At 37.8% G+C, this 24,424-nt stretch overlaps 1 protein-coding gene across 1 annotated transcript in view; it reads left to right on the top strand.

Annotated features, from left to right (window-relative positions):
- The window catches only part of LOC121877625 (plasmanylethanolamine desaturase-like), a 59,585-nt gene that overhangs the window by 26,599 nt on the left and 8,562 nt on the right, over positions 1-24,424 (top strand). The window contains exons 3-4 of the mRNA XM_042383436.1: positions 10,443-10,661; positions 10,960-11,016. Coding sequence (XP_042239370.1) covers positions 10,443-10,661; positions 10,960-11,016 — 276 coding nt within the window. The remainder of the gene's footprint in view (positions 1-10,442; positions 10,662-10,959; positions 11,017-24,424) is intronic.

Below are 24,424 nucleotides of genomic sequence, written 5' to 3'. Positions count from 1 at the left end.
TTCCTGCTACATCTGCTCTTGTGAAACGACTGTTCTCCATTGCTGGCAAGCACTTCAGGTCAGAGAGGTGCAATTTAAGAGATAAAAGAATTGAGCAACTTATGATGATCAGATGCAATCCTCAGTAACTTGGACTCATTCATATTTTGTTTACTGGTACAAAGAATTAAACCATTTGAACTTTTTGTTGGTAAAGAATGTGATTGGTTTGTGTGGTAGAGCATTTTTGATAAAAAAAATAAAAAGTTAATTTGAAACCTCGAATTTAAATTTCTTTCCATTAGATTAATGGTATATTAGAATTGATTTTGAATTGAAAAGCATTTGAATTGAATTGGAATTGATTAATTCAAATTTTATTCTGAATTGAAATTGTTTAATTCAAATTTTATTCTGAATTGAGATTAATTAATTCAAATTTTATTCTGAATTGGAATTGAATTGACCTCATCTCTGAGTCAGCAGTACAATTGAGGTATGGTGGGCTGTGCAGCAAAGCACATACCTCTCCTTGACAAGGCCTGGGATCTATTGACTAATCTGTCTTGCTTCCCTCTACTCACCAAAGAGGAAGAGAGTTACCTGAAATGAATTTCTAAAGTCTTTTGTTCTAATTTTTCCATATTTTGGGGGAAATACCACGATCATTCATATGTCTACCCAAGGGGACGTGGGAAGGTTGTGGGGGGGTAGTGAAACCATACATAACTGCATAAATATTACAAATCTCACGATAAAACTCTGTCCATTTACAGTCATAGGCAACACCTTTGCTCAGGATTTTTTTTTCTTCATCAATCTAAGCCGAACACTCTCCTTAACGTGTCATTAAAAATGGGTGTAGTACCAGAATCCTGGAGGATAGCGAATGTGATACCAATTTTCAAGAAGGGAAATAGATCACTATCTTCTAACTACGGTCCAATCAGTTTATCATCAATTGTAGGGAAATTGCTGGAAGCAATAGTTTCGAACAATTCAAAATCACCTCAAAAAGCACAAGTTGATCAATGATTTCCAACATAGCTTCGCAAGTGGGCACTTATGTCTGACTAATCTATTAACATCATTCTCTTCAACTTTTTTCGAATCGGTGGATGACTGACACAATTATGGTGTGCTTTACCTCGACTTTAGCAAAGCCTTTGACAGAGCCCCCCCCCCCCTCCCCCCACGAAAGATTAACGCGGAAAATGGAGGCTCATGAAATTGGAGAAAACATTCTAAAATGGATTAGGGCGTGGTTACAGGACAGGAAACAGCGAGTAACCATTAACGGCACTAAATCAGATTGGGGTAACGTCACTAATGGAGTACCCCAAGGCTCGGTACTTGGACCATTACTATTTATTATATACATACAGTAAACAACATATAGGCATAGACAGCAACATAATGTAAATTTGCTGACCTTAAAATAGGGCGTGTAATTAAATCTGATGAGGACTCGGAAAAACTACAGGAAGACCTAGACAAATTTTTCGTACGGTCTGAAAAATGGCAAATGAAATTTAATGTGGACACATGTAAGGTACTTAGTCTAGGAGATGTAAACAGAGTAAGCAGATATCAGATGAACAACGATGCCTGTGATTAGGTTGTTATCCAATGTGATCCTACTAGGGATGTACCAATACGCACTCATTTTCAAACCAATACCAACACTCCGATACTTTGTCAATACCAATTTAAAAATAATAAGCAGGCTTAATAACGGGTAACTACACCCACCTCTCGTTTTACTTAGGGGTTACGTTCTTGAAAACCACCGTTTAATTCAATGGTACAGGTTAGAGGAACCATCATATACCATACAGGGTACGAACAATAGGGTGTGACCGTTGCCCTCCAAAAATAAAAAAATGGTCCTACAATGCTGTTCAAAGTTTTAGTGTTGTGTATTTATCTAGGAAACACCCCTGTAAATTTTCTTGGAGATCGGTGCACGTTTGAGCTAGTACCGTCGGCTTTACAAAATAACAAGGAATATTATTATCTAATGATCAAATTTAGTGGAATTTCTTTTATTAGACTTATAAGATATACTAACACCAAGCAAATGATCGATCATATCAATCTTAATACCCCTAAAACAATATTATAGATTAGTACGAAATACAATAATCCCAATAATTGCATTTCTAGGTTCAAGACCCATTTCTCTCAACTGGCGTACAATGAAAAAAAGAAATACTACTACCCCGCAATGCCTGGGTGTTTGAGGAGCGCAGCAGGAGATGGCTGACTTCGTCTGTGAATCTCTAGCCCAACCATTTACACGTGGCGACTACAAGGAGCTGGTAAAGCTATGTCTGCTGCTTGTAACTAAAGGATCCGAGCCAGTGAACTTCACGATGGTCTACCCCGGCGCACTTCACAAAGCAAGGTGGATGGCTAAACTGCTCTATACCCTCAAGATTGTTCTTTTGTCAGGCCAGATCAAAGAGCAGTTTCCCAAAGCCGAGGTTGTGACTAAAAGTCAAATCAGCAAGTTAGAACGGTTTGCTGTGTTCACAGTCGCTGTTTATGTCCCATGGTGGATTGTTTGCCCCGTTCCAGCAAGTGCGCCACTGAATGACTTGAATTTGGTCGAAACTTTGGCTGAATTTGACCCATATGACGCCACAATAGTTGACAAAGCACGTGTGGCACTCGGTAGACACACTTGGTACCTAACTGAGGAGTTGGCCCCACTGGCTTTGTTCTCGTGTCAAGTACAAGAAAGGACAAAAGAGGAGATAAGGAAGGCCCTTCTTTGCCATGAAGGCACTGAAGTTACTAAGAAAGTGGGGCTCAATCATGGGGGCTATGGAAAGCCATATCTTCCCCCTGTCCCAGAAAGTGGCACTGTCCTGGTGGACCTAATTGGGCATGACTCATGCCGGTTCTTCACCATTTTAGGCATGCCCTATCAGTTTCTCCACAGTCCAGCCTGTGAATGGGCGGATCATGACGACTACCTGAACATGAAACAAGCTGTGGACAAGCTTCAGTTCGTCAATGAGGCTGCAGAGCGTGGTATAAAACTTTACCATGACTTTCTTAAAAATGTTGCCAGGGATGAGGAGCACTTTCAAGAAGTCCTTCAAGTAGTTGAAAATGAGACTCTACGTTCCTAATCAGCGCAAACGATTATCTGTTTCCGAACAGAAATCATTGTTTCTTGCTCTAGAGAAATAATACCTTGTGAATATATGATAAAACCCCTTAATGTACCATGAGAGAATAAGAATGACTAACTTTTTTGTGTTAGTGATAACAGCTTTTAATTAAGACAGGCAAATGATTTGTGTTAATATCCCTTATGATGGTTGTGTAATCTCATATACAAGTATAGGCGCGTATGCCGTATAAGCAAAATCGCTATTTTTCAAATTGCTGGTGTTTACTCAAATATGCATGAATCTTCAAAAAATTGCACGTGGGTATTTTTTATGTCAATATGCAACACCAAAATTTTGAACAGCATTGTAGGACAAAGTTGGGGCAACTGTCACACCCTAACGAACAGTACTCTCACTTAATCCAAGCATGCGGCCAACCTCCGACACACGCTCTCCTCTCTGAAGGCGGGTGATCACATTTAATTTCATGCCCTTTGCGAGTGGTTTTTTTGTGCCTTTTTCGCTTTAGGCTCCCCAGAGGAGGTAGATGGACATTTCCCAGACATGCTCAATGGGGAAAACAGCGTTTAACACTAAAAAGGTACGTGATAAACACAATGCAAATGAGAGCACAGAGAAAAAGTAGTGCTGGTGTGAACTGAGAAAGCGATACGCTGGAACCTTGCTGGACGTCGTCACAGATGTTGTACAGAATACTTCATTATCATCATTATATTCATCATTATTAGTAATAATCTTTATTATTACATTATTATAAGAATTATTATTACAGGTACTCCTTGACTTACGACATACTCGGCTTACGACAACCCGGACATACGACCGCCGTGGTCGTATAAAATATTTTTCATAATGCGTATTTTCGAGTCCTGACGTTAGTGATCGCGTTGTGTACTGACAAAATTTTTTTTTGTAATTCCCTTTAAAATGGCTGGCAAGCATAAAAGTGAGAATTCTCGTAGTGCTGAGAAGAAAAGGAGACACCCATTTTAGAATTTCTATTTATTATTTTCGCCTTTTCGACTTACGACCTGGTTGTCGGGACGGAACCCCGTCGTAAGTTGAGGAGATACTGTATTAATAATACTGTAATATTAAAATCGTTGATGTTGATATGACAGCGACTTTATAGTAATATCTTACACACACCTCACCAGGCATCACACGCGACTCCACTGCCAGGTGACCAGGTGATTATGCGTGGCAAATTTAACTGTCTCGAGCACGTTATTTAAAAAATAGGTGCGCGTAAATTAGCTTTTGGTATTAATTGAAAATCGCGTTATTCCAAAAACGCTTAAATCAAATGCGAGTAAAATGCGATTTACCTGTACAGTATATGTATGAAATAAGATCTGTGATTCAACAAAAACCTTAATTTTATTTGGAATGCAACGTATACATCTTCTCCTAACTCAGGGTGTGCAGTAAAACACTTGGATCGCCTTTGTAGAAAGTGAAAATCATTTGAAAATGTTTTATTTCCTTAGCAAATTCGATTTGATATTGAAAAAATGTGCAGGTGCAGATGCATGCTACACGGGTATAAATAATACACAAATGGCAAAATTCTAACCATTTTTTAATGAAAAAACCCAACTATTTTTGTTCCAAAACTTATACAGTACATGATCAATTATGAAGTTCTGCTTCCGATATAGGTTGTACCTCTCTAGTCCGGCATTCTGTGGTCCGGAAACTCCCGTGGTCCGGAACGATTTTAGTTTGTCCAATAGGTAGATAGGCAGCTTTTTTTTTTTTTTTACTTATCTGAATTATTATTATTATTATTATTATTATTATTATTATTATTATTATTATTATTATTTTTACAGGAGTATTAAATTTTTGCCCCTAAGGCCCCAATGTGGGTCAGTGACCTATGCCCGGGTGGGCTAATCCCCATAAAAAAAAACAACAACAAAGCCGCAGGAAATTAAGGTTTGTTTACATCCGGCAGTTCGGCTGCTCTCTCTCTCTCTCTCTCTCTCTTGTCTATACAGAGTACAACATTTAACCCTTCAATATATATGAGCAGTAAATAAGTGTTGCTTTCATATTCTTATGTAGAGTAATAACGATATGTTTTCACATGTGCTCACTTACATACGCGCAGTCTCACTTTTTTTTTACCATTAAGGGTAAGCTACTTACAGTATATTGTTCCATTTATTAACATTAAATAACATTACAGGTACTTCTTCAAACAACCATATTAATTTTTTTACATTTATTTTACTACAGCTACAATCAGGGTCTTATTTTCTTCAGTTTTATATGTAGAACCAGTCAGTCACTGGTTTTGTAAGCTTTAACATAAACAATGCCGGCAGCCGTCTCGTCTCATCGTGTGTTTTCATATTCCACGTATTATTAATAGATTGTATTGTTAATTTTGCACACACAAACATTAATTCAATAAAAACAAATTCAGAAACATTAATTAAAATATATATGAACAGTAAATAAGTGTTGCTTTCATATTCTTATGTAAAGTAATGATATGTTTTCACGTGTGCGCATGCGCACTTACATATGCGATCTCTCTTTTTTCTTTACCATTATCGTTAGCTACTTCTATTGTTCCATTTATTTACATTAAATAACATTACTTAAAACAACCATATTAATTTTACTACAGCTACAACCAAGGTCTTATTTTCTTCAGTTTTATATGTAGAACCAGTCAGTCACTGGTTTTGTAATCAACGAAAACAATGCCGTGTCATTTCCTCGTGTGTTTTAATATTCTACGTATTATTAATGAATTGTATTGCTCATTTTGCACACATAAACATTAATTCAATAAAAAAGACATTCAGTAATAAACAATAATGAATCTTTTGTACAAAAGAGAAATGACGCTGTTTACACGATTATGCACGTCGTCTGCACGTTGGCGGGCCGTTCAAACCCGTCGAAATTCAAGTTACCGCCGTCAAAATTTTTATTGATTTTTTTTTGTGTGTTCCAATAAAATAAGTTGAATTAAAAACTCGCGAAATTTGAGAAGCTACTATACGACATTTAACCCTTCAATATGTCTTCAAAGAGACCATGATGCATAGAAAGTGGTGCTAGTGCTTCCAAGCATAAGCACAAGTCACTATCTATCCAGGAAAAGGGTGAATTTCCATGGTCCGGCACTGGTCAGGTCCCGAGGTTGCCGGACTAGAGAGGTACAACCTCTATAACTAATTATGTAACTATGAATACTGTATTCCAATTTTTCAGGACATTTAAATAAAAACTGCTATAGTCAAATTAGGCAAACTTATAGCTCTGAGCTTTGAAGTTAATATAAATCTAAAGGCATAAGCAGTTTTTAGTTTTTAAAACCATAATTGTAGGACCAAGAAACAAAGACACACTGAAACAGTAACCTTACTAACTCACATAAGGATGCACCGTACGTACTGTAGTTTGAAAAAATAACAAATATTTTTTAATCGTATTCCATTTTAGCAAATTATGGAAAACAATATAGTAGACTAGTGGTATTTGAACTGGAAAGGCATACTGTGTAATAAAAACTTCATGTTAGCTAATTATTGAAGAATACAATAAAGTACACTACCAGTACAACTACTCCTCGACTTACGACCGCCAGGACATACGACCGCCCCAGTTGTACCAAAAAATTTTCAAATTACATATTTTCAAGTCCCGACGTTAGTGATTGCGCTGTGTACTGACAATTTTCATTTTTAATTCCCTTTAAAATGGCTGCCAAGCTTAAAAGTGAGAGTTTTGTGGTGCTGAGAAGAAAAAGAGACACCCATTTTAGATTTTCTATGTACAGTACAGTATTATCTTTACATTTTCGACTTCTGACCAATTCGACTTACGACCTGGAATCGGGTCCCTAACCCCGTCGTATGTCGAGGAGTGGCTGTATTTGAAGAAGAAAAGCTTATAATAAAATATTCAGGTACATTTAGTAGGGGTAAATATTTAGAAGTTGCCATCACCTCCAAAAATATTGAGTCTTATAGAGGGAGAAGAGAAAAAATCTAAAAATAATATATTCTTATAACATTTTTGTCGGATATGTACGGTATATTTTTTTTAGTATTTTAACCAATTAAATTACCCACAATATTAGTTGCTCAAAGTGGGTAGGACTATGAAGTAGAGGGAAATTTCCATGTGGGATAAAAAAAAATTTAAAATAAAACTTGACCTAACACTTCCCTACCTTTAAAATTCCTGAAACTATAAAAAGTTTACCTTATTCATTGTTTTGGTGTTTAGTATGTGATATTCTGGGTGTTCAGATGGTGAAGGATCCATAAACTTAAAAGTGATTCTAAACATTTTTACAAGTTAGGAAAGGTTAGGTCAGGTTTTAAAAGGTTTGTTTGGTGTTCTTTTTAAGTGTTTTACCCCACATTTTCCCTCTACTTCAAAGCCCTGCCCAGTTTGAACAACTAATATTGTGGGTAATTTAATCAGTTAAAAGACTACAAAAATATTCATTTCCGACAAAAATGTTATAGAATAAACTAATTTTAGTTTTTTCTCTTTCTCCCTATATAAGACTCAATATATAAGCAGGTGTTGGCAACTTTTAAATATTAACCTTAGTAAGACCTTTCAACACAAAAGTTTAGGTTGGAATTAAATGTTTCAAACAAACAGTTACAAGAACTTGAGTTACATAATTGTCAAATTTGAAAATTCTCAAATTGGAGTTTAAAAACATGAGTGTTTCACCAGTGTCAGCATTAAGATGACTGATGCTGAATAATCTTTTACTTTCCACTGATAATGGTGAAGAACAAAGATGCTTGTTTGCTTGGAGACTTAATGATGGATGTATGTTCTTACTGGTTTTCCACTTATCTAAAGGATTTCCATCACGTGCTTGCAATTTTGATGTCTGGTATCTGTCCATTTCAGCTCTGACAGTTAAGGTTATTACACGATGTTTTTTATTCTTTTAAGAACTCCTTGGAATTGTCTTTGGTTTTATAGACTGAATGACCACTATCACCCCCTGTCACTAACTGGTCGAAGCATTTTCTGTATCATAATCAAAGTCATCAATTTGCACAAGATTCTCTAGGTTCTGAACTTCAGTTTCACTGAAATGTGCAATGGTATGCTCACTCTTCCTGTTCTCATATAGCTTTCTTCCTCCTCTCAAGACAGCTGACATTTTAGACGTTTCATCACCTTCAGTTCGATACAGGGTATAAACGCCTTGGGAATAAGGACGTTCAGGTGACGGGCAAGTCAAACGGAATGATTGAAACCCGCCTGTTGACGCATTCAATATTTATTGATGTGGTCAAAACCTGCAGAGAACAAGGCGTTCATTAGTATTATATGGTGATCTATCTGATACATAATTAGTTAGTCTCACACAATTTGTTATAATTGATTATTGAGTATAGTGACATAACACAAAGTTCATAACTCTATTAATCTTAGCTTCGCTTCATTCTGCATTGTCTTATTACTCCAAGTTAGGCAGAAACAGTAGACGTAATTAGTCAACAATATTTCAGTACCGAGGGGTATTTCTTCACTTATGCTGTACTTACAAGTGCGGGTCAATGCAGATCAGTATGGTGTTCCAAGAGACAACAGTACTGTGTAAATTGTCTCAGCACAAATTCTTGGACAGGATTGTGTGGTGTTAGCAGTGCGAGCAGAAGGCTGCTCCTTACAGCATAACTCGAGGGCTGGTCCTCACAGCATCACTGGATGAGCGATCTCCTCAAGTCCAGGCGGCCACGCCACCGTTTTAAACCTTCGTTTAGCAGAATCAGGACCTCTTCTCTGTAAACACCGCCCACCACCCAATCTTTGTTCGGGTAGGGCAGCAAACGCCAGCACTCACACGCCAATACTCACTTGCCAGTACTGACGCAAGCGGTGATAACACTCCCCGGGTGCCAGCACTGACACTGGCGCTAAACGCCTCCGTGCCGCATCTGGCGAGGTCACAGGTCGCGTGGAAGGGAGCATCACTCGAGAGGGCGATCTGTGTCATGAGAGCCACGTCACCCTTTACATTCAGCAGAATCGGGAACTTTTATCCGTAAACACCGCCCCCCCTCCCCCAGCCACCACATCTCACGAGGCAACAGGCCGCGTGGTGGGGGGGGGGGGTGCTGAGAGATCCAATGTTTGTTCGATCAAGGCAGCGATTGTCAACAACTGACACCAGCATTTATAAGCCAGCGGCGATAACACAGGGTATCCTTGTATCTTGGAAGAAGATATGTTGCCAGTATTGGATTGTTGTCTTCAAAATATCTATGAAATTTGTTCCCCATTGATGCTTTGGTGGCAGAGAGAATACTGCCTAACCCATAAAGCAAAGCATCTGGTGATGTTATAGCTATGAAGATTTGAAGAAGCTTGATTTGAGGGATTATCTCTGAAACAGTGCATGATCTATCACTCAACCGAACAGTGGTCTTGTGGAAAATTTTCAATATAGAAGAGAGCTTCCCAATGAGGTTCCATTTGTTTGCATCAAACACAGGAGCTTGGGGGCTTCAAGGCAGTACTGTAGTTTGCAATTATAGATTTTGTTCAAATATACGTGCTAATGTTGAATTCGTGCTCTTCCAACAAGTGGAGACATCTTGTATTAATATTGTACATTGAACAAAGATAGAATGTATTTATTGAACCATAGTACAGTAGTTTTTAATATATGTTTGAGAACATGGTAAGATCTGCCATATGTGTGATAATGGAATTAGATAGTTTTGGCTGCCAGAGACAAAAATTTAATAAATAAAATTATGAAAGTATCAGCTGAAAATTGGCCGATACAGATACACTAAAAATAGACTGATAACGGTTCATCGGTACATCCACTACACCCTTCCAAACATGGCAAGTTTTCTCAGAGTTTACTCTGGTTCCCTCCTATACTGTACTGATGCTGGACAACAATGTAACAAAGAACAAATTAACTGGCCAAATGGCTAGTAAGCTGTTAAGTGATGAATTTATAGATAAAAGAACAAAAATTTGAATAGAAATAAAAGATGAATTGGAAGTTAGAATTAATTTTTCAGGGCTCTTTGTTAAAAGTATAAATGGAAAGTTTGGAAGCAGATATGGTATGGAGAATCACTTACAATTGGGGTCACTCAAGACAGTGATGCCACAATGCAGGTTTTGATACGGTTTTCTAACATTTTTCATCACACTTTTTGTAGCCCAAAGATTAAAACTGGTGTTATTTGGTTTGTCACTGGAAAAGTCTTGAGTTATCAAGCAGTGGGATTCCTCGGTCTGTTTACCTATTGTTGCAAAATTTAAAACTTCAAAGGAACTTTTCTCTTTCAGAACTTTATTCGTCCTTTCCGAGAGCACCACATTGACCCAACTTCCATCACCCGACATGACTTCATAGAAATTAATGGAGATAACTTTATGCTCACCATCCCAGGCCTGATGTACATGACTTGGAATTTCTGTTCCAAGACCAACGAACAGATTCAGGCCAGTTACTACTGGTTTGCTTATCTCTACCTTCTGGCCTTATTTGTGGCATTAACTAACCAGGTGAACATCGCTTTTATCACTTTTTTCTTTTCTGATTGCTGTACTAATGTTTGTAATTCTTAGATTCTGAAATTCAATCATTTGCATTCTCTTTTTTGTCATCTTGAAATAATAATTCAATTACAGTAGTTGATATTAGGTTAAACATTAATGTACCAAGTGAATATGTAATGATCTGTAATTTTGTTCATGCAATTTTTTTAATAGGTGAGAAATTTAATAAAAAGCGGAGAAACTTCAACTTTCATATGAATTGAGTATTGACTCAAAATTTCTAATGGTTTAATTTTTTCCACAGATCCATAAGTGGTCTCACACATACTTTGGCCTCCCACGCTGGGTTACTATATTGCAGGTCAGTATACAGTAGTTATTGAATCCTTGTGTCAATCTCTTAACAATGCTGACTTAACCTTCAGGGTACAATATCCATTGTACAAAAGTGAATAAGTTATTGTATTCAGAGTGTTAAGGCATCTAGTCAAGTTGAATCATTGTACTCAAGGAGTTAAGTTGTTATTCTCAAACTTTAAGATATATTACTCAGTATTAATCCATGACATTCAGGGTTAGAATAATACTCATTATATCTTATCTGTTGGCTAATTCTTGGTGCTCCAAGGGTTGCCATCGTACTCAAGGTAGGAAGTTGTCTTACTGTGAACTAATTCACCATATGCTGGGGGTAAGCATTGTAATTAAATGATGGATTCCATCCACTCTGCAATTTAGTGAGGAAAATGCTTAAATAGGTGACTAAGAACACTAACTTACTGGTGCTTATATCAATTTATAATGGCACAATACCACATTTTGTCCTGACTTTTCTTCATCTTTGCTTTATTTTGGAGTTAAGTGTGTGTTATTCATGTACACTGTACAATCACTGCCTGCTTGATGTACATAACACATTCTTGATAACCCATATGTTAAGTGGGCATCAGAGCAGGCCCTATGCTTTTAGGGGTCCTATGACAGAGATGATCTTGTGCCCCCCTACACACACACACACACACATCTCACACACACATCTCACACACACATCTCACACACATTGCACACGCACACACACACACACACGCACACACGCACACACACACACACACACACACACACACAAGGAAAACAAATCAGTCCTCACAATTTGTTGTTGTTGCTATTTATTATTACTTCAGCAGTTAGCATTCATTCATGAGATTTTTTAATCCACTGCTTAGATTTCACCATTCATATTTATTCATTATGACATTACATCCATTTTATGTTAGTTATGAAATAGATGAATCAATTATCAATAAAATTAAATATACTGTTCAGTAGTATCTAGATATATCGCGAGATAGGGTCCAACGATGCTCACTATGTACTAAATCGCGATATATAATTACAGTTGGGTCTCACTTTACCCGATTAATGTAACCCACAGGGTACCGCGGAAAGTGAGAAACGCATAAAGTGAATAACATAACATATGGGATTAAATGAAATAGAGACCGGCTGACCCCCCAAACTCCACTTTTTCCGACACAATACCTATGTTCTAGTAAAAATAACATCTTAATTTTATGATGGTACATGCACACAATTAATACTTAAGAGAAATAGAGAAATACAGTCGCCAAGTTAATGTCCATTCAAATAATGGACTCAACTCCCTCCCCCTCTTCTCACACTACACTCGCTGGCTCTTCCCACTCTGAGAAATTTTGGGGGGGAAAACCACTAGATTTTAAGGTATAGTAATAAATAATACCTCAAACTAAAGTTAGGATAATATAATTGACATTGCTGGATTCCTTGAAAGACCAGGAATATTTTGAATATAAATGTCATATATTTTGCACAAAAGATAACATATTTACTCAGAGTAAACATTAGATCTAAAATTTGTATGTCTAATGCAAAATCTATGATGTTTATATTCAAAATGATCATCAAATTGTAAGAATTCCAGCAATGTAAATTATATTCTGGCCGGGTAATTTGTATGAATTTTATGAGCTAAAACAAATATCTTCAGTTAATAAAAAAAAAAATATTTTTCACACCATGCCAGATGGTCGGTCGGTCCCTCCCTCCCTACCAGATAAATGTGTGGGAAAACCAGAATGTTTACCTTTTTAGTAATAAATAATACCTCAGACTAAAGTTAGGATAATATAATTGACATTGCTGGATTCCTTGTAAGACCAGGAATATTTTGAATATAAATGTCATATATTTTGCACAAAAGATAACATATTTACTCAGAGTAAACATTAGATCTAAAATTTTTATGTCTAATGCAAAATCTATGATGTTTATATTCAAAATGATCATCAAATTGTAAGAATTCCAGCAATGTAAATTATATTCTGGCCGGATAATTTGTATGAATTTTATGAGCTAAATAAAAAAATTATACTTCACCGTGTAAAGGGGTACACGCACCGCGGAATGTGAGCATCCTGGGTTCCGGCAGGGCACCGCGTAACGCGGAATGTGGGACCGCATAAAGTGAGGGTTGACTGTACATGTAATCAATGGGAAAAATAGGGTTAGGTTCTGGAGGCCAATAAAAGTGACTAAACTTGACTTGAGTTTATTTTCTTACTAACTAAAGCACCAATGAACACTAGACTCGGGAACAACAGGCTGTATCAATATCAAGGAACACCAGACTCGGCAGCTGACGCACCATCCCGGGAACACCAGACTCGGCAGCTGACGCACCATCCCGGGAACACCAGACTCGGCAGCAGATTCCACACTGCCACCCTCACTTGACAATCCTACATTTGTTACAGTATTACAGTATATCTTTTCCATTAAGCTTTCCATTCTCTTCACTGCACTTTTCACGTCACTAGCAACTCTACACTTGCTTTAGAAGTTGTAATCTGCTGCAGAGTCGACTGCTTACTCGTCACTCACTCGGAAAGACTGAGCGGGCTAGCGCGAATGCATGGGTGAGCAGCCACGGTGGCGCCTCTGGTGAGCAAATAACGCATTTGTTTGCCATGGCGGTACATTTAAAATATTTCCTGCCCGATTTCCCTCGCGAAATAAATAAATTTATGGCTATATATTGGAAAATGTCGATAATTTTGGTAGCCACGATATTAAAAAATCTTTATAAAAAGTCGCGATATATCCCGACCCTACTGTAGTAGGTGTTTTAAACAAATTCAGTAACATGTCATTAGTATTTCTAAAATCTAGAATTTTTGTTGCCTGCCTTTCTTTGTTGTAAAGTTGTCAATGATGTCATCGCATGACTCGATGCCCAACAGCTTGATTTATGGTGATGACAGCAAGCCCAGTGAGCATATCCTTGGCTCTCTGCTGTAGCCACAATCAGAGAGAGTGACTGCTATCCTCAGGGCTATCCACATGTACCCTCACCTCTCAAATTCGTGCTAATTGGTATCCCGCCATGGCCAAATTTCCAAAAGTCATGGATTAGCAGAATAACCATTAAAAATATATGAGAATTTACTAAAAAGCTAAATCTTAATGTACAACAAATCTTTATTGTTTCATACTTACAATTATGCATTTCCTTGTTCACCTAAAGAAACTGAAATACTTGGGTAATACCCTGTATTCTGAAGTTCAAATGATGACTAGATGAGGTTGGGAGATTTTCTGATTTTCTATGGGATCTCCTGAGGGTGATGTTGAATGGTCATCCTTAGATTTGGAAGACATTTTCCCCCAGCACTCTAGAATTGTTGACTGCCTTATTTCAGTGCTACAGGCTTTTCAATATCTTGCTGTAGCTGTGTGATACTCCACAACTGTGCTGTTGTAGTAGAATCATGTTATTGAAGCCACTACATAAGTTTTGAGACCACATCAGATGCTTCCTTGTTTGTCACCATGGGGATAGTAAGCTCCTCCTCCAGTTCAACTTCAGACTGGGAGGAGTCTTCTTCTGTTGTTCTTGCTACAATAGTCAGTATAGGGTAGCCACAGTCATCACTATCAATCATAAGCCAGTCATCAAAATCATCTTCCTCAACATTTGCTGATTGCTGCCTTAGTTGATAGATTTAGTCTCTGGTGGCACATGGCAGACAGCATGTTGTTCTTCACTGCTGCCCAAACCCTTGTTGGTTTTGTATTGAGGCCAAATATTAACCAAAACTGTGACTGAAGTTGTTAACTGAATTTGATTCCCAGCTGCTGCTTAATCATATATTGCATCATACAGAGTAAATTTCTTATAAAGATCATTCTTTTTAGTGCTTCCATTGTCTTTTCTGCTTAAATGACTAAATTGGACATTGGTCCATTCGCTGGATTAATGCTGTAGTGTTTTTTGGCAAGTTCAAAGTAAACATTTTACCATCCAGGGCCACTAATTCATGTTCAGGAGGATCAAATGGAGCATTTACAGCTCCATGCAAGATATGTCATTTAGATTCAGGATAATTTTTCTGTAAAGAGTGGAGAATTCCACTGTCTTTGCTGTAATATACAGCTCCTTTCATGCCTGTATCACATTGATTTTTTTTCTTTTTATAAATATTATTAAACCAAATAGATAAACTATTCAGGATTATTTGTGTAAAAAAAATGGTGTGTAACTTTATTAGAACAGATTTTATAGACTGGTCTCATCATTTCTTTCGTATTTTTGTTTTGTTTATTATATACAGGGCATATAAAAGAATGGAGTTCCCATCATAATATTGTGCCAAAATATTTTGTTAAAGGATATCCTGTTGGAAACATCTCGTAGATAATTTATTCAGGATCATTAGGGTATCAAATTCATCTCTAACACAATTAGAACAGATGTTGTGAATAAAAGTTTATACATTACACTTTTTGCTAGGGTAAGGGAGGTGGTGGTGTGACTCAGTGGAGAGGGAGGGAGAAACTGACCATGTGGAACCCACCGCCACCCACAAAGGATCACCTGTTACCCAGTGCTTGTCACTGACTCCTGCCTCTCAATCATTTTCTCATTCATGATATTGTTTATTTGTTATTCATTATTTAGTAAGATATTGTACTGTAATAATCCATGCTTATTAATACCCGTACCCTTCATATACTGTACAATACCGTATATTAGGGGGCAGGGAAAAAACACTTTTATTTGAGTTGAAGGCTGCACTTTTCAGGCATCATTTGTATGGCTGTAACAAACACCTGTGCAAAATTTCATGCCATTTCATGCATACTTACCCTGCCGCATCGCGAACGACTTTTTGTCAACTTTTAGTGTATACCAAAAATTAGGTGTCATTTAATGTTTTCCAGGATAATGATAAATTTTACATGGGTGACATCGATTTAATTCACATGTTATTTTACAGGTACACCGTATAGAAAATCATTACAAGTTCATATTGAAATTCTTTTTTGTGCGGAACCTTGGCATCATTTTCCTAGACAATAATCTTTGCCTAATATATCCATCTCTCGATTCGTATCCCGTCACTTCAGTGCAAGCTTCAGTCATCACTTTTATGCCTCTCTCGACCGCCTGAGTGCTGTTTGGCCACTTGGGCACCACTAATGGTGTCTCAAGAATGTCATTAACCTGTAGATTTGACAGAGAAGCAATGTAAGGAGGCTCAGTCTTGAGTTCATTCCTCCAGTTAATCATGGAATGATAGTTTTTTGCTTGCCACTTTAGTTTCGGAGTCACCACCTTTCTCATGTTGACTACAGGAGGCACATCCTCATTCCCATCTCCATCTTTACCCTCCTCATCAGTATAGTTTAACAAATTCTCGTCAACAGCAGCATCAGAATCTTCCTCCTCCTCTTCAGATCTGCCAGTGCATTCTTCCTTTTGCTGATTCTCCTCTCTAATTTTTCTTATCATTGAGACAGCTTTTTCTCTAACAGTCATGTCCTCATCTGCACACATACCAAGAAGAAGTTGATCTGTGTGGGCAAAGTATGCATTTCTCTGGACAGCCTTCTTCACTATCGTCTCCTCCTCACTATTCAGGTGTTTCATATATAGCAGGGACTGGAATACGTTCCTTGAGCCGTGTGTTACGTAAGGGTGTATCTTGATGTAAAACCACATTGGAGCACTGAACTTTATTATTGTAATGACAATTCTTTTCAACTCATGGCTGGGTCTTGATGTTGCTACATACAGCCTGAGGATTCTACTCCATAAGGTGTTCCACCTTGACACACAGGGAGGACCTGGCTCAATAGCAGCCAAGTCATCTTCAACAACACCTGTGATAACTCCTTTACAAATCCTATACAGGTATTTCTGATCCCAGGACAGATCTTTCTCCACTTCATCATTAAACACAGGGAAATCAGGGAAACTGACTGGCTGGAAGGCGACAACTGGAAGCTCAGACAAAGACTCCTTGATCTGCTTTCCAATGGGACCACGCCAATGCTCAGGACCACTTGGTTTACCATCATAGTGATAAAAAACTGCGCGGAAAGGCAGCTCATTTCCGTGAAGCTGACATATGAAATAATGGAGCGGGTGACCAAGTAACATTTCAAGATGATGAATGACTCCATTTTCTGATCCTACATTTACATTGGTTCCATCACAACCAACACACACAATGGGCTGCTGGGTTAGATTTTTCTCCACCAGAAACTCGTGAATAGTTTTGGCAATCTGCTTTCCGTGTCCAGTCTTGGGAGTCACATGTGTGAGATATTCATTGCCAGGCTCAACCATGATGACATAATGATCTTTCACCATCATCCTCGAACTCCATTTCTCGGTCTTCTCATTCTTTATCATCACACGAGTGGTGGTCTTCTTACCATCAAAATAGAGTGATGTCAAATTATCTAAACTAGCCATCTCAATTTCTTGCCTCTTAAATCGGTATTTTTGTCTCGCATCCCGCAGCTTATGTGGTCCAATAACCTGACTCTTGTCATCCTTTGTGATAATGCCATAGTCAGTTAAGGTGGCAGTAGCAATGGCAGCTCCAACATAATCACTAATCAAGTATCGGTCACAAGCGGCAGCCAGTGTAGGGAGTCTTGTCCGGTTCTGTGAACTGGTGTCTGTCAGAGCCTGCGGTGTGAACTGCTTAACGATAACTATTTGAATAATTTCAAGTGCGCCAACTTACCCAGGTCTCCCCTACATTACAGTACAGTAACACAACATTGAGAAATGAAATGAGAAAAGGCTGATAATCAATATAGACATAGCACCATACTCATCTGCAACAAGACAACTTAAATGAAATAAGAGATATGAAAAAAAAGTTGATAAACACTGAACAGAACATTGCACCGCCACAGCGGCTGTTTGGCTAGTACTGTAGGTAAATTTAAAAATTTCAGTAGAAAATGCGGCAGACTAAACCTCGACATATCAGCTTCAAATTTGGCATGGAGGCTTAGATATGTATAAGGAACAATGCCTGAAGAGTGCAGCTTTGAGCAAAATTTCACTGCCCCCTACTGTATATATCTCATAGGTAAGAAATACTGTCATCAGGAATGCATCTCCATATATGCAGTGGTACCAAATTAATTTCTCTAACACAAATAGAGCAGTTGTTGTGAATACAAGTTTATACACATTTTTCTAGCAGCTTCGTGCCTCAAAAATACTTTAGCATTCATCTTTATTCAAGACATCTTCAGGTCATGATACCCACTAATCCCCCAACTAACATTGGGTGACCTGACATTGCATCAGATTTTCAGTAATATGAGACCACTAATCTCCTACCCTACCTCCATCTGACATTGCATCAGGTCAGGTCAGTAACATTAGACCCACTAATCCCCCACAGCTTCATTGGAGTGGAAAATACCAGTCTTCACTGTAACACACAACTTCATTCAGGAGATGCCTCACATGTCTGTATCATACAGGTAGTTCTGCTATAACGCGATAATTGTGTTCTTGTAAAATATCGTGTTATAGAAAATCGCGTAATAGAAATAACAGGGCTTATGGAGAAAATAGGGTTAGGTGCAGATTACTCCAAATCGAAAAAAAATTTCATAGTTAGCCTAACACAAAGGATAGCACAGTCTAAATAAATGTTACATTCATATCTAATAATGAAATCATACAGTAAATGTTACACTTTACCTTGAAAAAATATGAATTTAACTTGATGGGGGAGAAGGTTAATGTTGAGGTTGAGGAGTCATGCAGACAGGATTTGACAATTGTCACCGTCATCATCATCATCAGTATCATCATCATCAGGTGCAGTTTTGGTTGCATGGGAGGGAAGAAAAAAACGTCTAATTCCAGAAGTGGATGGCTGTGGTTCAGTGTCTTCAGTCTGCTTCTTGGGGGTTGACTTAAAAAAGACGTCTAATGTTTGCTGTTTTGCCGTCTTTCTTCTTTCACAAAGAAGCTGTTCATAAGGTGCCAAAAAAGATTTAACACCACGAACTGCAATCCTGCTCCTTTCTGCATTGTAGTCATTGTCTTCCAAGCGCTGCAACTGCGTATCAACTTCCCTCAGGATAGAAGATAAAACAGAAGTGGGAAGCTCTCGTGGTTTTGCATCCTGGACTTCTTCATCTTCGGCATCTTCTATTTTCCCAGCAGCAACAAGTTGTTGTAGATCTTCTGTAGAGAGGTCTTCACAGTGGGACTCGAGCAGTTCTTCAACATCAGCGCTTTCCACTTCAGCAAAGCCAACTTGCTTTGCAAGAGAAACACAATTTTCTGTAATTTTTGGGAGCTCCTCTGATGCATCAAAGCCTGTAAAATCATGAATTAAATCTGGGAGAAGCTTCCGCCAAACTCCACTCAAGCAGTCCTTACTTAATCACCCCAGGCCTCCACAATGATGTCAATTGCATGCTTGATGTTGAATTTTTTCCAAAACTGAAGAACACTGGCCTTATCATTTCCTTCCTCAGTAGCTTCAATAAGTTTCTTAAATGTACGCCTCAAATAATAGGCTTTGAAGGCTGCTATTACTCCTTGGTCCATTGGTTGAAGGAGAGATGTTGTATTTGGAGGTAGAAAGAGCACTTTGATATTGTCAGAAAGCTCAGCAACAGTGGGAGGGTGGCTTGGCGCATTATCTAAAATGAGGAGAATCTTAAAATCTATATTCTTCTTCTTGCAATATTTTTTAAACACATTTTCAAAAACATCCACAAGAAGGTCAGAAAAAATTTGTCCCGTCATCCAACCTTTTTTGCTTGACCTAAAGTGAATACCTAGAGTAGACTTTATGTAACCCTTTAAAGCTCGCGGGTTGACAGAGTGATACACCAGCACAGGCTTAAGCTTTAAGTCTCCACTAGCATTTGCACCCAACAACACTGTCACATGGTCCTTCGCAGCCTTAAAGCCTGGAGCATGTGCTTCATTCTTGGAAATGTAAGTTCTTGTTGGCATGCGCTTCCAGTATAAACCTGTTTCAGCCAAATTAAAAATTTGGTCTAAGGTGTAGCCTTCTTCCTGAATCAATTTCTTTACAGTGGGAGGAAATGCCCGGGCACTTGCTTCGTCGGCACTTGCGGCTTCACCACATAACTTTACATTATGAAAAGCATAGCGGTTCTTAAAACCAGAAAACCATCCACTACTAGCACTAAAGGCAACCACATCATCAGGATCTTCAGCTTTTTTCTTTAGGTCCTCATATATTGACAAGGCTTTCTCTTTAATGGTGAGGAAGCTGGTCCCAGATCGCTTTTTCGTTTGATCTTCTATCCAAACACTTAGAAGCCATTCCATCTCCTCAAGTTCCTTTGGCCGTGATCTTACACTTTTGCCAGCTCTCTTGGTTTTTCCAGCAACACAGCTTGCTTTAATCTTTGCTGCATTGGCTCTAATGGTGCGCAAAGTAGACTCCTTTATTCCCGTTGCACGCACAATATCACATGTTCTTTCCTTATTTTCAAAACGCTTGACAACATCAAGCTTGCCTTCAAGTGTTATAGCCTTTCTTTTACGATCACCACCAGAAATGCAATCACCAGAATGCTTCCCGGAGATATTCTTCTTTTCCATAGTCACAAAATTGGAGAAACAGTAAATCAGAAAGCACTGAGGACGCTTAAAAATTTCTCACGTCTTCCAAAGTGAACGTGTGGAGTAAAGAGAGCGCAGGTCTAAAACGCTACGTATTTTGTTTTTCTCTTAGTTAAAATTTTACATTTTACATATACTGTACAGGTATACTGTATACATAAATATTACAAATTATTTCTGCAATTGTTCACAAACAAAACACATAAATCAATTGAACATGTGATGTCAAACGTGAACTGTAAACACTGCATAACCCCGCGCCAAGCCACAGCACTGTACATACTGTACAGTACACTTTAAATGCTACGTATTTAGTTTTTCTTTTATTTAAATTTTTACAATTTACATATATATATATACCTGTATAAGTAAATTGTAATTTACATATTATTCATATTATGCTAGAGCGCCCACAAAACATAAGAAACGTTTGAGTCCCCCAGTAGAGCTGTCCGTTCTCTATCCACTTCAGGATGTCTTAGTCCTCCGTTTTCTTTTTGTGTACTCGCTCAGGGACTCAAGTATTTCTGTATATGACACAGGATGATAAGGGAATTTGAATTTATTTGTTTATTTATTTATATATATAATATACTGTAATATATTAAATATACTGCAAGTATTTTCTTTAATTTATATACGTGTTTCGCGACAAAGGGAGGCTACATTTATGGTGATCGTTAAGGACCAAACTCCGAATCCATGACGTGACTTCTGTTCATTATTTTTATCCTAAATTTACCACTGTAGGTAGTTTCAAGAATTAATGCAGTCATTTACTGAATATTCTTTGCAAAAAAATAAATTTTAAATGAATTATTTATAGGAGATAAATATATTGATCAGTAAATATACAGATATGCATTACTGACCACCTCCAAACACAAGGACGGCTAAAAATAGCCACAGGCGGTCACAGTCAAGGTCACTGGCAAATGGGGGTGGGGGGGGTGGATGATAATAGCAGCTGTGTTTATTACGGTATGTTAGACTGGTTTATAATACATTTTTATTATTTTAATATACCGGTAATCTTCATTTTAATCCAGCTTCCCAAACGTAAGTTTCAGTATAAAATAATTAGTGGTACTGTAGGACCTTGTGAGTGGTTTACTGTATACATAAATATTACATAAATTATTTCTGCAATTCTTCACAAACAAAACACATAAATCAATTGAATATGTGATGTCGAACGTAAACTGTAAACACTGTGTATGATGTAAAGAGAGCGCGGGTGTAAAACGCTATGTAATTTGATTTTCTCTTTTATGTAAAATTTTACAATTTACTTATAATATATAGGTATACTGTATACATAAATATTACATACATTATTTCTGCAATTGTTCACAAACAAAACACATAACTCAATTGAACATGTGATGTCGAACGTGAACTGAAGTCACAACAACCGTTCGAGTGGAATCGCGTTAGAGCAAACGAGTTCGCGTTATACAAATATTGTTCCGAATTCATAAATCGCGTTCGATCAAATTCGCGTTATCAAAACACGCGTTATAGCAGAACTCACTGTATAGATTTTTAGATTTTTAAATAAATATTTTTTTTTTTAACCCTTAGGCCCCGGGTGACGTTCCAGAACGTCCGCCTATTTCCCTCCCTCCTCCCCCCCCCCCTTTTTGTTTTCTCGATTTAACTCCGTGTGGGGGGTACTGCCAGCAACACACTAACCCCCGGGGCTTAAGGGCTAACCAAACTTTTAGATAAACACTGGCTGAGTACAAAAAGGGCTAAAGTAAAAAAAATTCATTTTTTCAGGAGAGGCAAAGGAAGATTTAAATTTTTATTATAAAATCAGCCTTTAGATATATGTTTACAAAACAAATGCAGATGGAAGCCCTGCTAGTGGAGAACTTTGTGTACCAATAGGAGGTCCCTTGTGCAGACGGGAAGTGCCGTAAGAGTATCATTCAAATGACTGTAGCCCTTTTTGCATTAAGGTGAGATGCAGTTTTGAGAACAACAGTACATTGGCCATTTTTGCAACTAATACTCTGCAACAATGATTATGTTCTTGAAGGTTGTAAGTATTCATAATGTAAGAAATTTACACCAATTTGATGCAGTATTTTCATTATGCTGTATATACAGTGGTCCCTCGGTTAACGAGCACAATCCGTTCCAGCAGGTTGCTCGTTAACCGAAAAACTCGTTAACCGAAACCATTGTTTCAATGGGTTTTTGGGTAATTGGTTCCAGCTCACCGAAAATTGCCTAAATTCAACAAAAAAGTTAGAAAAGTACACTTACTTTGAGGTGTGTATGTAAAAGGCTCCTGGATGATGATGATGATGATGATGGGAATTAGAATGGGGGTGGAGGAGAAGGAAGAAGAGAAGGCATTGGGGTGGAAGAGAAGTCACCCCATGGTGCCATTTCACCCATAAAATTTTAGCTCTCTTTGTGTAATTCAAGATTATTTTCTTTAAATCAACACTGCACTGCATTATATATTGTCAATATGTAAAATATATTTCAAAATGACCAATAATTTGCTTGGAAACACAGAAAAAAAGCATTTAGTTGAAGAGAGTCTCAAGCAAGATGTTACCTCCACTGAAAACAGAGAGAGACTAACACCTGTCTGGTGTGTTAACAGGCTGGATGGCACGCCAGAAACTAGTTTCTTTACCTTCAATTATTTTCAATAATTGTTAAAATGACTATAAAAGTTAATATTAAACTTTTAAAATTATTGAATAGTTTAAACTTCTTGATATTTACTAAAATAGTAAGGCATTTAAGCCCTAAAACCGATTACTGTATTGGCGGACTGATACTACAGCTGGTGGACCGCCAAATGTAAGCGAAAACATGTTGAAGTCGGCTCGTAAAAAACTCGTTAATCGAGGGATTGCTCGTTAACCGAAGTTAAGAATCTTATGGAAGGTAACTCGTTAACCGAAATCTCGTTAACCGAGGCGCTCGTTAACCGAGGGACCACTGTACAGCCACTCCTCGACTTACGACCACCCGGACATACGACCGCCCCAGCCATACCAAATTTTTTCAAATTACATATTTTCGAGTCCCGACGTCAGTGATTGCTCTGTGTATTGACAACATTTTCGTTTGTAATTCCCTTTAAAATGGCTGGCATGCTTAAAAGTGAGAGTTTTGTGGATCTGAGAAGAAAAAGAGACAACCATTTTAGATTTTCTATGTATTATCTTCGCATTTTCGACTTAGGACCTGGATTTGGGTCCTTAACCCCATCGTAAGTCGAGGAGTGGCTGTAAATATATATATATTTTTATTTTTATTTTTTAAATCCGTTAGAACATGATAAAATATTCAATAACCTGTGATATTTCAGCACTACCGAGCTTTCATTAAATACTAGTCATTGTCTTGAATTTCTGTCTCCTGTGGTTCATCATAATTATCTGAGTCATCCCTCTTTAAAGTTTTGTAGAAGAGTTGGCTGCCTTTTGATCTTTAAGGAAGGAGATCCACGAGTTCCTTCCATTTTTAGCTTGTATATTTTGTTCAGATTGTACCTTGTGAACCTGTGAAATCTGCCTTGCCCTTCCTTTGTTAAGACTGACCCTTCTGGTTCTCACAAAAGTAGAGCTTTGGTATGACATTCTCCCAAGGCACCTTCACTACTCTCAGAACCAATGGAGATAGAGACTGGCTCTTATGGCACTAAAAAGTACTTCACTTAAGGTAATGTTACATGGGCCAAAGTCAAAATTGGGTACAGTGACCCCTCCGTTAACGAACTCAATCCGTTCCAGAAGGTCGTTCGTAAACCGAAAAGTTCGTTAACCGA

Source organism: Homarus americanus, unplaced genomic scaffold (assembly GCF_018991925.1).
Source record: "Homarus americanus isolate GMGI-L3 unplaced genomic scaffold, GMGI_Hamer_2.0 scaffold19918, whole genome shotgun sequence".
NCBI classification, from domain to species: Eukaryota; Metazoa; Arthropoda; class Malacostraca; order Decapoda; family Nephropidae; genus Homarus; species Homarus americanus.
This window is presented reverse-complemented; position numbering and strand designations above follow the sequence as displayed.